The 16,101-nt window shown below is 46.7% G+C and overlaps 1 protein-coding gene across 1 annotated transcript in view; it reads right to left on the bottom strand.

Annotated features, from left to right (window-relative positions):
- Positions 1 to 1,900: 1,900 nt before the first annotated feature.
- Positions 1,901 to 16,101, bottom strand: part of LOC140361407 (sodium/potassium-transporting ATPase subunit alpha-1) — a 48,036-nt gene continuing 33,835 nt past the window's right edge. Inside the window, exons 17-22 of the mRNA XM_072447122.1 lie at positions 11,013 to 11,136; positions 5,939 to 6,084; positions 5,716 to 5,846; positions 5,084 to 5,185; positions 3,892 to 3,983; positions 1,901 to 2,258 (exon numbers count right to left, since the gene is read on the bottom strand). Of these exons, the coding sequence (XP_072303223.1) occupies positions 2,230 to 2,258; positions 3,892 to 3,983; positions 5,084 to 5,185; positions 5,716 to 5,846; positions 5,939 to 6,084; positions 11,013 to 11,136 (624 nt within the window). The 3' untranslated portion in view covers positions 1,901 to 2,229. The remainder of the gene's footprint in view (positions 2,259 to 3,891; positions 3,984 to 5,083; positions 5,186 to 5,715; positions 5,847 to 5,938; positions 6,085 to 11,012; positions 11,137 to 16,101) is intronic.

Below are 16,101 nucleotides of genomic sequence, written 5' to 3' on the forward strand. Positions count from 1 at the left end.
ATCTGGAAGTCCCAGAGGACCTCGGCTCGGTCGTTCTCCACCACCTTTGGAGGTGTTTCCCACTTTGTCCTTGGGGTCTACAGCCTGTACTCTGCGCAGATGTTTCTGTACACTATGCCAGCCACCTGGTTATGGCGCTCCATGTATGCTGTCCCTGCCAGCATCTTACAGCTTGCAGTTATGTGTGGGATTGTCTCAGGGCCTCCTTTGCACAGCCTACACCTTGGGTCTTGTCTGGTGTGGTAGATCTGGGCCTCTATTGATCTGGTGTTCCGGGCCTGCTCCTGTGCTGCCATGATCAGGGCCTCTGTGCTGTCCTTCAGACTGGCTCTTTCTAACCATTGGTAGGATTTCATGATATCAGCCACTTCAGTTATGTTCCTGTGGTACATCTCATGTAGGGGCTTGTCCTCCCATGATGGTCCCTCCTGCACCTCAGCGTCCGCTGTTCCCCATTGTCTGAGACATTCACTGAGCACGTCATCTGTAGGAGCCTTGTCCTTGATGTACTTATGGATCTTGGACGTTTTGTCCTGGATAGTGGCTCTCACACTCACTAGTCCTCGGCCTCCTTCCTTACGGCTAGTGTACAGTCTCAGGGTGCTGGATTTGGGATGGAACCCTCCATGAATGGTCAGGAGCTTTTGTTTATTAACATCTGTGGTCTGTATCTCCTCCTTTAGCCAACTGATTATTCCTGCAGGGTATCTGATCACTGGCAGGGCGTAGCTGTTTATTGCCCGGGATTTGTTCTTGTCATTCAGCTGGCTTGCCTCACTCGTTGTAGGTATTTGGCCGTAGCCGTTTTACCTTGTTACCTCTTCGAGGTTGCCATTTGCCTGTGGGATTCCCAGGTACTTGTAACTGTCCTCAGTGTCTGCTATGGTTCCATCTGGGAGTGAGACCCCCTCTGTGTGGACTACCTTCCCTCTCTTAGTCTCACTAAGAGAGGTTTATATATATATATATATATATATATATATATATATATATATATATATATATAAAGAACATCAGGACACTCACCTGAGGAGCTTTACGGTCTCAGAGTACATCAGGACACTCACCTGAGGAGCTCCACGGTCTCAGAGTACATCAGGACACTCACCTGAGGAGCTCCACGGTCTCAGAGAACATCAGGACACTCACCTGAGGAGCTCCACGGTCTCAGAGTACATCAGGACACTCACCTGAGGAGCTCCACGGTCTCAGAGAACATCAGGACACTCACCTGAGGAGCTCCACGGTCTCAGAGTACATCAGGACACTCGCCTGAGGAGCTCCACGGTCTCAGAGTACATCAGGACACTCGCCTGAGGAGCTCCACGGTCTCATCTGAGACCGTGGAGCTCCTCAGGTGAGTGTCCTGATGTTCTCTTCGTCTCGTTCTCAGATACGCCATGAGGTTAAAGAACTTCATTGGCCACTCGTCCTCCACCAACGAGAAGAAACTGGCCGTGCTCTGGTGAGTTCACTGCTCGTGGTCGACTCGTCTTTTCTGTAGCGACGTCTCAGAAGCTTCTGCACAAACGTCCAACATTTATGTTTGAAGTGAAATCTGAGCTCAACATATATATATATATATATATATATATATATATATATATATATATATATATATATATATATATATATATATATATATATATATATATATCCCTCTCTTAGTGAGACTAAGAGGGATATATATATATATATCCCTCTTAGTCTCACTAAGAGAGGGATATATATATATATATATATATATATATATATATATATATATATATATATATATATATATATATATATATATATATATATATATATATATATATATATATATATATATATATATATATATATATATATATATATATATATAAATAAAAAGAGCACACAAAAACTAGACCAGAGCATGTTTGGGACCTGACTCGAGCGCATTTTATTGATCGTTTATAACTGTTAAAAACATGTATAAAATTGGTCCTGTTCATAAACAAGGCACGCATAGTCATGTCATTATTAGCATTATCATATATCAACAGCATCCACAGCACAATCCATCTCAGTGTTTGTCTAAGAGTAGTATCAAGCATTCCCTAATATAAAAACAATGTTCCAATTTTCATCTCTTTTTTGTTTCACAGAGGTTAATCTTTTTATTCCGAGCAGCAAGACAATATTCATGCAAAGACGGGAGTGGAGGAGAAGATGCGCGTTGATTGGATTTTGAGGTGAACAGGGGCTTTAATAGTATGTCTCCCGCTCCACCCAACCTGAAAGCAAAAACACAAGAAAGAAACATTTCAAAAACAAATCTTTAAATGTCAAAGAAGTAGGAGTGGTGACTAGTGATGCACAAGTATCACAAAAATATCATCAATATCCAGATGACATCAAACTCAGACGGTCCCTCTTCTGCCTGAAGAGTGGGTCCAGCTCCAGTCTCCTCATGTCCGTCTGTCCGTCTGTGAGAGTCGGATCTCTCCTTCACTGGAACTCCTCCAGGTTTCTACGCTTTTTTACCAAAGAGGTTTTTTTTGTAGTTTTTCCTGGCCGAGAAGGAGAGTCTAAGGACAGAGGACCCTGGGACATCGTCCCTCGCCACCACAGACATTGTCTGACTCCCTCGCCACCACAGACATTGTTGATTCATTTCTCCCTGTGGCCCTCAGAGGCAACTGTTGTTGTGATTTTGGGCCTTACAAAAATAAATTGATTTGATTTGATTTGATTTGAAACTTGGAGTTTTGTTTTGTTGTTATGTACGGTAAAATACAAATATATAATAATTTTATTCAGGATTTTGAAGTGGTGAAATGTATGAAAATGTATGGATTTTGAGTGTTCCTCCAAAAATTATACTGTAATAGTAGCACTTTGTGAGAAAATGAGACTGTGCGCTGTCTGCGTGTAATAATAACATATTTGATTTCTTGTTGATCATGAAGAGCCAAAAGTAGTGCTGATAGGGTGCGCTTAGATGGTTCAATTAAATAAAATAAATGTTTGTAATGGCCAAAATTACAACAGCAGTTGCCTCGAAGAACAAAAAGGTGGTCCACCCTAGTTTCACTTTAACATCTGAAATAAACTGTTCTGCTGTTCCCTCGCCTGAAAATGAATACATGTGAACACAGTACAGTTTGTGATCGATTCTAGATTCCTATCTGTTTGGAGTTTGCATATCCTCGTGACTGCGTAGGTTTCCTCCGGGTAATCCGATTTCCCCTACCACTAAAAACATGTACAACAGGCTCCTCCCCTCAGTGGGACTCAATAACATCAGCCCGCCCAGGGACTTCAGCTGCAAATTAGCACTTGAGCTACAACCTGGTACAATGCATTGCTCCTGACATGGTTGATATAAATTGTGCACTGTCCCCGTCTCAAATACATAAACCAACTAGCTTTTCTTTAGGGTTATTCTCTTTAGCATGTACATGGTGACATCTTTCCTAATAGATTTGAACAAACAAAAAGGACAAGATAAATGATCAATTTGATAGCTTTTGTTGACCAAAATTCAACACAATTCTTAAATCACGATTTCTACATTTGACACTTAAATAGTTTTCAAATCTGCTTGAAATACTCTAAAAGTACATTTTACATGGTTATTTATGTAAATTTACTTTTGGACACCACAGCTACAACTACTATTGAGGAACATTCCAGGCAAAGGAATAACATCTCCATCGAGACAAACCGTTAGCCAGAAAAGTTACACTGTGTGTATTAAAAATATAGCACAATAGTATTCAGTATTGATAACAGTACTAAATATAGTTAGTGAAGATGACATGTGTTTTGCTCTTATCAAAGCAATGCTAGAAGAGAGGTGAGAGAAGAGGTAGCAAGAGAAAAGTACAAGAGAAAGAACAACACAAGCCATGATTTGGGCCTCACCTCCTGGGCTGCGTCTGAGGATCAGCTTACGGATTTCATCATAGATAAAGATGAGCAGGGAGTATGGGAAGGCGCAGAACCACCAGTTGGGCCTGAAAACAACAGCCATGAGAAAACTTGCCTTCTTAATCTTAAGTCTCTGGTGTTTTAAAACCAACAACAATAATGTATAGTATTTGTATGGGAAAACGAGACAATGTTACACCGTTATGCCCTTTAAACTGCCGTCTATAACACGTGTCTTTACTGTGCTAATGCTTACACAGGGGTTATTTAATGGGTTTATTTATTGGGCATTGCACCTTTTCTATTGCACTTTAGATCAAAACTATGCTGTTTGATGCACTAAACTAAATGTTGTCAATAAATGACAATAAAATCTTGAATACAATTTTGAATACAAGAAATTAGGACAATGTTTTCTGAAGATCAAAATAAGAGCTGCTAGATGGCATTCATTGTAAGGCAAGTTTAACAATGGTGTATAGACTTTAAAAACTCAGAAGAACATCTGAGCAAACACTGAATGACAAAACAAGGTCTAACAGCAAGTGTTTTTACTTTTTCTGCACAAATTTGATGTGAAATTGTTTTCATTAAAAAAGGTCTAAAAAGTCTAAGACCACATGCACTTTCAAAAATGTTTATGAAAAAGTGCATACCTTAAAGACAATTGCTTAAAATAAATGGTTAATTAAAATGCTGTGACCTATTCTTTCATTTAATTTTTAATAGTAACTTTGTTATAAATGCTTTTTCTGTTGTTTTTTAAATTTCCTTTTTTTAACAGCACGCATGTTCGACAATAAAGTTGTTAACTGGACAAAGCCCAGGCACTCATCGAGCTGAAACCAATAGGCCCTGTAGCAGCTGGGCCTAATAATAAAGTAACACGGAGCTTTCTGCCTTACTACAACAGTGTTTGCTCATCATTAGTTTAATTAAAGTTGTATTTTTGATCAAATCCTGCATGTTTGAATAATCCTGTATCGTTTGGCAACTGAGGCTCGAGTGTTCAGAAAATTCCTGTTTTCATCTACCCCCTATCCCCGCCTATATGCTTGTACTTAGTGGTGATTATTCGAAAAATAAGTAGTCCATGTGGCACATGTCATGTTCAATACTAAGTGTAAAGCCTCCTTTAACAAAGTACAGAGCCTTATAAGTTAGTGCGTTGGGGAGTGTGACTTACTTGAGAGGGTACATTCTGAGCGCCACGTCCATCCCAGGGCAGTAGGAGAGGAAGGCAGCCAGAGCAGTCTCCTCAAACAGTCCGAAGATCAGGATTTTGTTCCTAAGAAACACAAACATGTAAATAAGTTGTGCCCTTTATTTATTTTAATAGAACTTGGCCCGTAGGTTTTACTAGACAGGACAGCTATAGCATGAAATTAGGAGGAGAGACGGCTGCACATGGAGCCTGGCATATGTGCTGCAGTCTTAGCCACTTGACCACCGGGCATCAGACGCCCTTTATTATTTAAAGGGTAGGTATTATGCCTTACAGATCAAATCTTGGTCTGGTCTGTCACTTTTTACTAAGGGGGTTATGGAAATATTATACTGATACTGATGCTTGGGCCGATAACAGATACTACGATTATATTTTTATATATTGTTTGGTTATGTTAAACTTGAAACACTTTTGTATATTGTGAACAAAGAAATATGTATTTAAAATAATAACTTCTTTTTAAAATATGTTTTCCTAGAATAAGGATATATAAAAATATAAATATAAATACAAATATACAAATATAAGTTGTAAGGCAAGTTAAAAACCCTATACCTATACCCTAAAACCTGTAGCGTTTTTGTACTTACTTCATGCCCTGCTGGAAGACCGAATTCCTCCTGGTCTTACAGATGATGAGATCGGCCCACTGCACAATCACGATACTGGCAAAGAAGGCCGTGTGGCAGGTGAACTCCACAATCTTTCTCTGCTCATAGGTCTACGGAGGCACAAAGACACAGTTAATCCCAGACAATGACAGAAAACAAACAAATATCCTGTCAATCTGTGCGTCGCTAAAAATGCACTCACCCACTGCTGTCCATAGCTGTCCTCCAGGTCGTTGATGTATTTGTTATCCCAGTTCACTCTGATGCCCAGGAGTGTGGTGGGCAGGAACCCATTTTCAGCCAAGATTACAAAGTATGTGAAGAAGCCTGCAAGCGCTTGGATCATACCTGGAAAGTAAATATACACAGTTTAAAGGGGACATATTATGTAAAATTAACTTTAATGAGGTTCTAACATAGTGTTACAACAGTGTTTCCTCATGAGTTTACTCAACAGTTGTAGTTTCATTAACTCCTGCATGTTTGAGTAATCCTGTATCGTCCTGTAACTGAGGTTCAGAAAAGTCCTGTTTTCACCTACCCCCTAAAACTTCACATACAACTATTCTCCAGATCTAAGGTAAAGAGGGCCTCATCAGTTCTACAGTTTAAACAGGAAGTCAATGGATTTGCCTGAGGTATTGAAATAACTGGATAGGGCAGGGGTTGGGGCTGAGGGCTACATCAAGACCACAGAGTTGTTCAAGGCCCTCCAAAGTAAATTCATCATAACCAAATTATAAAATGTTATTTGACAAATGTGCATGTGTGGGGTATTTCTGTATTCAACATGTATTTGTTTTATTCAAACATCCAATCTTAATTCACATTTAAACAGTGAGTAAGAACAAAACAGCATTTTAAAATAATATTAGGAAATCAGATGGCTTTGTAATAAATCTAGCACTAACTCATTCAATAACTGGTTCTCCTCCTGAGGAACCGGTTCTCCTCCTGAGGAACCGGTTCTCCTCCTGAGGAACCGGTTCTCCTCCTGAGGAACCGGTTCTCCTCCTGAGTGGGTCTAGCTCCACTGTCTACCTAGCGTCAGCCTGTCCGTCAGAGGGAGTCGGATCTCTCCTTCACTGTGGAACTGCTCCAGGTTTCTACTTTTTCCCAAGAAAAACATCGCCCCTCGTCCCTATGGACATTGTTTAATCCGTACTTCACTGTCGCCCTCCGAGACAACTGCTGTTATAAAAATAAATTGAATCTAATAGAATAATTAAATTAATATAATTGTCAAAATACATGCAAAAGGTGCAAAGCAAAAAGGCCTACAAGAAAATGGTCTTCATTTAATTTTGAGGATTTTACTCTACCTACTTAACAGTTTCTCCTCATGTGGCTCCATGTTTCAGTATTCCTGATTTGAAACTTAAGTCATGCATGAGTTAGACCTGGTTAGTTCTGGGTTGATCCTGGTCTGAACCTTCCTGTACGAAACGCTCCTCCTCTGCTCTCTGTAACAACTACTCCTGACATTCACAAAGGTAATGAGCTGTTAATTAAAGATGCGTCACTTTCGGTTTGGCTACTTTAGCGGCTTATTACTACGTGATTACTGGGTGGACTTTGGAGGAAGTGTTCTATGTTTAGTACAGATCCATGTGGGGCCTGAGAGGGTATTGCTTGCTTAAACCCGTTTTGAATTAGCCTAGTGGTCAGTCACAGGTACTGCTGGTGTTTGGCTGATATTTATGAACGCTTTCGGGCCCTTTTTTTTAGATCATGACCTTTTTCCAAGTTCAATTTCCATATATGTTCATAGCCCTCGTGCTATCTTTTTGTCTGGATGATCCTCCCTCAACAACATGAAAGTATTTTCTGGGTTTGTGTGTATTATGTTTGTTTTTGTTCCTTTAGGTTTAAAAAATGAATAGTAAAAAAAGCCTGCACACCATCTTAAAGGGTAGCACAAGGTTTTATAATGTTGAGCTTCGGCACGCTCTGCTCCACCCTAGCAAGTCCTGCTCTGATAAGTCAGAGCGGACACGTGGGAGAAGAGCACTACTGCACATGGTTGGAAGGCTACACAGCCACCGGATGTACGATGTACAAGCCAATAATCTCAATAATCGACTCAAATTGGATGCCATTTTGCAAGGAGTAGATCGACAAAGTACTTTATATCAGAAGTAGAGCAGGTTAAACAGTAATACATGTGTTTTGTGCGCTCTCAGAAGCGATTCATTTTGCTCATGGATCAATAATTGATTCAGCAAATAGCCTTGTGGTTGTGGACAATGAATAAATTAGTGGGACCAATTTACATGGCCGAACCACATGTCGTTTGGTGATTAGAAGAGCAAGACTGCTGCTCTTTACAGATTAAAATGAATTTGAATCATAATCTGGAACAGTGATACAGGGACTCTTATTTTCAATAAATCACATACCAGACTTTTTAAACGACTTTTTTTTTTTTAACATGTCCTACCATCCGAGTGTAGACAATAGACTGTTGAATTTTAGATCATATGTATTGACTCCGTCCCCTCTGCCTCCTCACCAGCTCTTTGTCCCCCTCTGCCTCCTCACCAGCTCTGCGTCCCCTCTGCCTCCTCACCAGCTCTCCGTCCCCTCTGCCTCCTCACCAGCTCTGCGTCCCCTCTGCCTCCTCACCAGCTCTGCGTCCCCTCTGCCTCCTCACCAGCTCTCCGTCCCCTCTGCCTCCTCACCAGCTCTTTGTCCCCCTCTGCCTCCTCACCAGCTCTTTGTCCCCCTCTGCCTCCTCACCAGCTCTCCGTCCCCTCTGCCTCCTCACCAGCTCTCCGTCCCCTCTGCCTCCTCACCAGCTCTTTGTCCCCCTCTGCCTCCTCACCAGCTCTCCGTCCCCTCTGCCTCCTCACCAGCTCTCCGTCCCCTCTGCCTCCTCACCAGCTCTTTGTCCCCCTCTGCCTCCTCACCAGCTCTCCGTCCCCTCTGCCTCCTCACCAGCTCTTTGTCCCCCTCTGCCTCCTCACCAGCTCTCCGTCCCCTCTGCCTCCTCACCAGCTCTCCGTCCCCTCTGCCTCCTCACCAGCTCTTTGTCCCCCTCTGCCTCCTCACCAGCTCTCCGTCCCCTCTGCCTCCTCACCAGCTCTCCGTCCCCCTCTGCCTCCTCACCAGCTCTCCGTCCCCTCTGCCTCCTCACCAGCTCTCCGTCCCCTCTGCCTCCTCACCAGCTCTCCGTCCCCCTCTGCCTCCTCACCAGCTCTCCGTCCCCTCTGCCTCCTCACCAGCTCTCCGTCCCCTCTGCCTCCTCACCAGCTCTTTGTCCCCCTCTGCCTCCTCACCAGCTCTTCGTCCCCTCTGCCTCCTCACCAGCTCTCCGTCCCCTCTGCCTCCTCACCAGCTCTTTGTCCCCCTCTGCCTCCTCACCAGCTCTTCGTCCCCTCTGCCTCCTCACAAGCTCTCCGTCCCCTCTGCCTCCTCACCAGCTCTTTGTCCCCCTCTGCCTCCTCACCAGCTCTCCGTCCCCTCTGCCTCCTCACCAGCTCTCCGTCCCCTCTGCCTCCTCACCAGCTCTCCGTCCCCTCTGCCTCCTCACCAGCTCTGCGTCCCCTCTGCCTCCTCACCAGCTCTCCGTCCCCTCTGCCTCCTCACCAGCTCTCCGTCCCCTCTGCCTCCTCACCAGCTCTCCGTCCCCCTCTGCCTCCTCACCAGCTCTCCGTCCCCTCTGCCTCCTCACCAGCTCTCCGTCCCCTCTGCCTCCTCACCAGCTCTCCGTCCCCCTCTGCCTCCTCACCAGCTCTCCGTCCCCTCTGCCTCCTCACCAGCTCTCCGTCCCCTCTGCCTCCTCACCAGCTCTTTGTCCCCCTCTGCCTCCTCACCAGCTCTTCGTCCCCTCTGCCTCCTCACCAGCTCTCCGTCCCCTCTGCCTCCTCACCAGCTCTTTGTCCCCCTCTGCCTCCTCACCAGCTCTTCGTCCCCTCTGCCTCCTCACCAGCTCTTTGTCCCCCTCTGCCTCCTCACCAGCTCTCCGTCCCCTCTGCCTCCTCACCAGCTCTCCGTCCCCTCTGCCTCCTCACCAGCTCTCCGTCCCCTCTGCCTCCTCACCAGCTCTGCGTCCCCTCTGCCTCCTCACCAGCTCTCCGTCCCCTCTGCCTCCTCACCAGCTCTGCGTCCCCTCTGCCTCCTCACCAGCTCTGCGTCCCCTCTGCCTCCTCACCAGCTCTCCGTCCCCTCTGCCTCCTCACCAGCTCTGCGTCCCCTCTGCCTCCTCACCAGCTCTGCGTCCCCTCTGCCTCCTCACCAGCTCTCCGTCCCCTCTGCCTCCTCACCAGCTCTGCGTCCCCTCTGCCTCCTCACCAGCTCTGCGTCCCCTCTGCCTCCTCACCAGCTCTCCGTCCCCTCTGCCTCCTCACCAGCTCTTTGTCCCCCTCTGCCTCCTCACCAGCTCTTTGTCCCCCTCTGCCTCCTCACCAGCTCTCCGTCCCCTCTGCCTCCTCACCAGCTCTCCGTCCCCTCTGCCTCCTCACCAGCTCTTTGTCCCCCTCTGCCTCCTCACCAGCTCTCCGTCCCCTCTGCCTCCTCACCAGCTCTCCGTCCCCTCTGCCTCCTCACCAGCTCTCCGTCCCCTCTGCCTCCTCACCAGCTCTCCGTCACCCTCTGCCTCCTCACCAGTTCTCCGTCCCCCTCTGCCTCCTCACCAGCTCTCCGTCCCCTCTGCCTCCCCACCAGCTCTCCGTCCCCTCTGCCTCCTCACCAGCTCTCCGTCCCCTCTGCCTCCTCACCAGCTCTCCGTCCCCTCTGCCTCCTCACCAGCTCTCCGTTTTCTCAGTTTTGAACAGAGTAACAAAACTAGCATGCCCCTGACATGCTAATGCAATCATGCAGTTGTAATTAATGTGATTTGAGGCGGAAATACTCAGAAAGAGTCTGGTAATGATTTCTTTAAAAAACGGCACAGAAGAACTTGGAGCTCTGCCTATGACGTAAAATACAGAACAAAGTGTTTTCTGAGGCGTGTGAATGAAGCTAAATAAACTCCAGCTATGTTCTGATGGGGCATCAATGTTAGAACATGTTTAAAAGCTCAATAGCTACTGTAACTACTGTAGTTCACCGCATCACTATTTTTGTCTGAAGTGGTCATACGCACAGACACCATGTTCACACCATAGCAGTCCTATTTCGGGTACATGCCATTCTTTAGCTTATCACGGAACTTTCAGATAGTGTAGGGGCAGAGGCAGTCAATAGAGAACTGGGCCACCATGTCCACTTATGGTCAGGGTCAAACATGCCAACATGCAAAATTGCATTTTAAGAATGAAATGCACAATATTTACCTATCTGCCCATAGGCAATGCTGATAAGTCGTTCGTTCACAAGTTTGTCTGTTTTGGGGTTTCTGGGCTGTCGCTTCATGATGTCGCTCTCAGCTGCCTCATAAGCCAGGGAGATGGCCGGGACCTGGAGAAAGAAGATGTACACGTTTAACATATCACTTGGATTGGATTTGGATGTGTGTTTCAGGTCACATTTATAAACAACAGTAGCAGTTAAAACTTGAGTATTCTCTCAAATGGTATACGAATCCGAGAAAGAGGTTATGCACTATGACTAGGTGCTGGGCAATGTTACTCGGATCAAAGTAGGACCCGACCGAAAAGGTCTGGGAAATACTGGTACTACAGTGAACCCTCGCTATATCGCTGTTCACTTTTCACGGTCTCGCTGCTTCACGGATTTGCATCATGCATTGTGTTCTGCATTCTGATTGGCTAAACAGTCTCTCCACGTCTTCTCTACCTGTGTGTCAATAACGTTATGGATTAATATGTACACGTACGTAAAACCGCTTGCCAAATTGAAGTTTGCGAGGCCGGTGAGAGCGGCGCGCGTGAGCTTCAATGTTTTATGGAGTATTTCATTGTATAATAACTGTAAAAAAAAAGGTTTCTACTTCACGGATTTTGCCTATCGCGGGTTCTTTTTGGAACGTAACCCCCGCGATAAACTAGGGTTCACTGTATACTAATTTCTGTGCTAACTTTCCGTTCCTTGTCTACTTAAGAAGGACGTTCCACATTATTAAGCAGAACACCATTTTAAAGCAATACGGGAAAGAACCATTTATTTACACTCACAAACTAATTTACAAAATGCAGGCACCAAAAAAAGTGTTTACTATCCTTACGCCCTTGTGGACACTCACACTTAAAGGTTGATTTTTTTGGCCCAAATCTGAGTCTTTTTTCCTCGTGGCGTGGACTGCCGATTAGTCCTGCCACGTATCAATCATAAAACGCACCTACCGCTCACCTGCAGCCGCGTGTGGCTCGTCCCGAGAGCAGCACGGTTCCGCGTGTCTAAGCGCATTGATCTATCATAATATAGTTCCCTCAGTGTACGGGACAAAATTAGGACGGAGAAAGACTGTTCGAGCTGACTCATAAGAGACGGAAATCTATGGGAGACGAGAGATGCGATGCGATCCGTTGTGCTAATAAACAAACGCACGTGTGTGTTGTATCAGTCCGCACGGGGGAGTGCGCATGCGCACTTCCGCCTGCGCTCTCAAATCGACAAAAAAATCGTCCATTGCGCCTTTAATACACATTCTGAAAATGCACACTTCAGTCCAGTGGGTAATGTGTAGCGTGTATTGGGAGAGAGCCTTTGTCTGAATGAAAATTTTCATTTTTTAAATTGAAACTGAAAATAGTTTCTTTGTTGCTTCACAGAGCTTGGCTAGCTTGTTTGCGAATAGTAGGGGGAGATAAAGGACTCTCCTTACAACAATTAATTTCCTCAACACACAGACTCAGAAATTTGGAGAGAAAGGTAATCAGTTCAACTGTGAGTGATCCCAAAAGTCTGTATCAGTGATAAATGCGAGTGTGGCTACAGTGTTCTAGTGCAAACTAAATACAGTATTTGGTATAGTCATTACTCTCCATCTGCCACTCACTGCTAACATTTTGATTGTTGTGACGTCATCTGCAGAACCTCTAGACTTTTATACATGTTCTGAGATGAATGGTATGAAGTACAAAATATAATTCTACATAATAAGAATCCATGGAGACAAAGAGAACATTTGTTGTAAGATAAGATAAGAAATTCCTTTATTGTCCCACATGGGGAAATTTCATTGGTGCAACGCAGGTAGATACAGAAGAACAGATCACTTATAGAAGTCTGAAAAACACTTTCAGTAGAAGATCTCCAATAAATAAATAAAAACTCCCATAGACAAATAAATAAATACATAAATACCATTGCATGTGATCACGACAGTAATTGCACATGAATATGTGTCACGACAGCACATAGACTGCACATGAATTTCACAGTAATTGCACATGAATTGCACATGAATTCCAACAGCAATTGCACTTATGACAGAATTGCACATCAGTATTAGGTTAGGTCAGTATTGCGAGTGTTCAGTACTAACAGTTTTTGTTATAAAGTCTGACAGCAGCAGGAAGGAAAGACCTACGGAACCTTTCCTTCACACAGCGAGGGTGGATCAGTCTCTCACTGAAGCTGCTCTCCAGAGCGGAGAGAGTGTCCTGCAGGGGGTGACACTCATGGTCCAGCATAGATGTGAATCTAGCCAGGACCCTCCTGTCCCCCACCTCCTGCACCGAGTCCAGAGCACAGCCCAGGACGGAGCTGGACTTCTTGATGACTCTGTCCAGCCTCTTCCTCTCCCTCTCTGTGATGCTGCTGCTCCAGCAGGCCACACCGTACAGGAGGGCCGATGCCACCACAGAGTCATAGAAGGTCTTCAGGAGTGGCCCTGTCACTCCAAAAGACCTGAGTCTCCTCAGGAGGTAGAGCCGACTCTGGCTCTTCCTGTACAGTGCGTCTGTGTTATGAGTCCAGTCCAGTTTGTGGTTCAGATGAACACCCAGGTACTTGTATGAGTCCACTCTCTCAATGTCCCGTCCCTGGATGTTCACTGGTGAGGGGGCAGTGGGGTGGCGTCTGCGGAAATCCACCACCATCTCCTTGGTCTTCCCCGCGTTGATGAGGAGGTGGTTCCGCTGACACCAGTCCACAAAGTCCTGCGCCAGTCCTCTGTACTCCCCGTCATCGTCGTCCCTGATGAGTCCGATGATGGCAGAGTCGTCAGAGAACTTCTGCAGGACACAGCTGTCCGTGTCATGTCTGAAGTCTGCAGTGTAAAGGGTGAAGAGAAAGGGCGCGAGGACAGTGCCCTGGGGCGCCCCCACACTGCAGGTCCGAGTGTCAGACACACAGTTCCGGGCTCTCACAAACTGGGGTCGGTCTGTGAGGTAGTCCAGGATCCACTCTGCCAGGTCATACTCCACACCAGCCGTCTCCAGCTTGTCCCTCAGGAGCAGCGGCTGGATGGTGTTGAAGGCGCTGGAAAGATCGAAGAACAGAATCCTCACAGAGCTGCCAGGCTTTTCCAGGTGAGAGAGAGAGCGGTGCAGCAGGGAGATGACGGCGTCCTCCACTCCGATGCCAGACCGATATGCAAACTGCAGCGGGTCCATGGCTGAGCTCACGGTGGAGCGGAGGTGGTCCAGGACTAGCCGCTCCAGTGTCTTCATCAGGTGGGACGTGAGAGCCACTGGCCTGAAGCTGTTGAGGTCTTTGGCGCGCGGTGTCTTGGGCACAGGTACCAGACAGGTCTTCCATACCTGTGGTACCACCCTCAGCTTCAGGCTCATGTTGAAGACATGCTCCACAACTCCACACAGTTCATCTGCGCAGGACTTAAGGAGCCTGGGGCTGATGCCATCAGGTCCTGCTGCCTTCCTCACTTTAATCCTCTTCAGCTCACTCCTCACCTGTGCTGCTGTGACAGTCAGTGGTTGGCAGGGGGACCGTGTGCTGGGGGGATGGGTGAGTCCAGGCGAAGTGGGGAGCTGATGGTCCGGGGCAGATAAGCGAAGAGGAACAGATGCAGGGCATTGTCCAGCTGTGGAAGAGGGAGCATGCAGCTGTGCAGGGGGAGGGGCGGGTGACCGATCAAACCTCAAGAAGTGAGCATTTAAATCATTCACCCACTGTAGATCCCCCTCTGTCTGGGCAGGGGGGATTTTGAAGCCTGAGATGGTTTTCAGGCTCCTCCACACTCCCTGAATGTTCTTTTGCTGCAGCTGCTCCTCCATCCTCCTCTTGTAGCCGGCCTCAGCCTGCCTGATCTTCCTCTTCAGCTCCTTCTGCACAGTCCTCAGCTCCTCCTTGTTCCCTGACCTGAAGGCTCTCTTCTTCTCCTTCAGCAGAGCCTTCAGTTCACGGTTAATCCATGGCTTATTGTTTGGAAAACACCGCACCGTCCGGGAGGGAACAATGTTCTCAAAACAGAAGTTGATGTAGTCTGTGATGCACTCTGTGATGGTGTTGATGTCCTCCCCATGTGGGTCATAAAGCTCAGTCCAGACAGTGGTGCTGAAGCAGTCCCTCAGAGCCTCCTCGCTCTCAGCAGACCACATCCTCACCTCACGGGACACCACAGGCTGCCTGCGCACGATGGGTTCATACACAGGCCTCAGATGTACAAGGTTGTGGTCCGAGCTGCCCAGGGGAGGGAGGGGGGAAGAAGAATAAGCCTCCTTGGTGTTGGCAAAAAACAAGTCCAATGTTCTATTCTCTCTGGTGGGGCAGGTAACATACTGGGTGTATGTTGGTAGAACAGAAGAGGGAGAAGCGTGGTTAAAGTCACCAGAGATGAGGAAGAGAGCCTGTGGATGCTGTGTTTGCAGCCTACAAGTGCAGGAGAGCAGTGCTTCACAAGCATTTTCAGCATTGGCAGACGGGGCCACATAGACTGCGATCAAAATCACATGTGAGAACTCCCGGGGCAGATAATATGGCCTCATGCCAATAGCCAATAGTTCAATATCCTTGTTACATAGCTGCTCCCTCACTGTGCAGTGTTCGGGTTTGGACCAGCTCGTGTTCACATACACCGCCAGACCTCCACCTCTTTTCTTCAAGCATTCTCTCGTTCTGTCCGCCCGCAGCAGATGAAAATTGTCCAAACCTACAATAGAGTCTGGCATTTCTGCTGTTAACCAGGTCTCTGTGAAAATCAAGACGCTGCTGTCCCTATAAATCCTCTGGGACCGCATGAGGCTCGCTATTTCCGTCTTTTTATTTTGAAGGGACCTCACGTTACCCATGACTACGGCGGGAACCGACTTCCTGTTTTCTCCTCTCTTCTATCGGAGTTTACGTCCAGCCCGTCTGCCTCGTTGCGTTTTCCTTAGGATGTCCGCCGGGATAACGTGACGCTCTCCGGGTAAGACGACTGTTCTCCGCAGTTTCATGAGTTCCTCCTTTGTGTAAACGCGGTACGGCGCCGGCCGGGGGGCGGGGCCGGAGCCGGAGCCGGGGGACTCGGAGCCAAGACACATCGCAACGACACGACGAAAACACTCAATCCAGCCG

The sequence above is a fragment of the Eucyclogobius newberryi genome, unplaced genomic scaffold, assembly GCF_026437365.1.
Source record: "Eucyclogobius newberryi isolate DKJ021-1_F unplaced genomic scaffold, fEucNew1.0.hap1 SCAF_1, whole genome shotgun sequence".
In the NCBI taxonomy this organism is placed as follows: domain Eukaryota; kingdom Metazoa; phylum Chordata; class Actinopteri; order Gobiiformes; family Gobiidae; genus Eucyclogobius; species Eucyclogobius newberryi.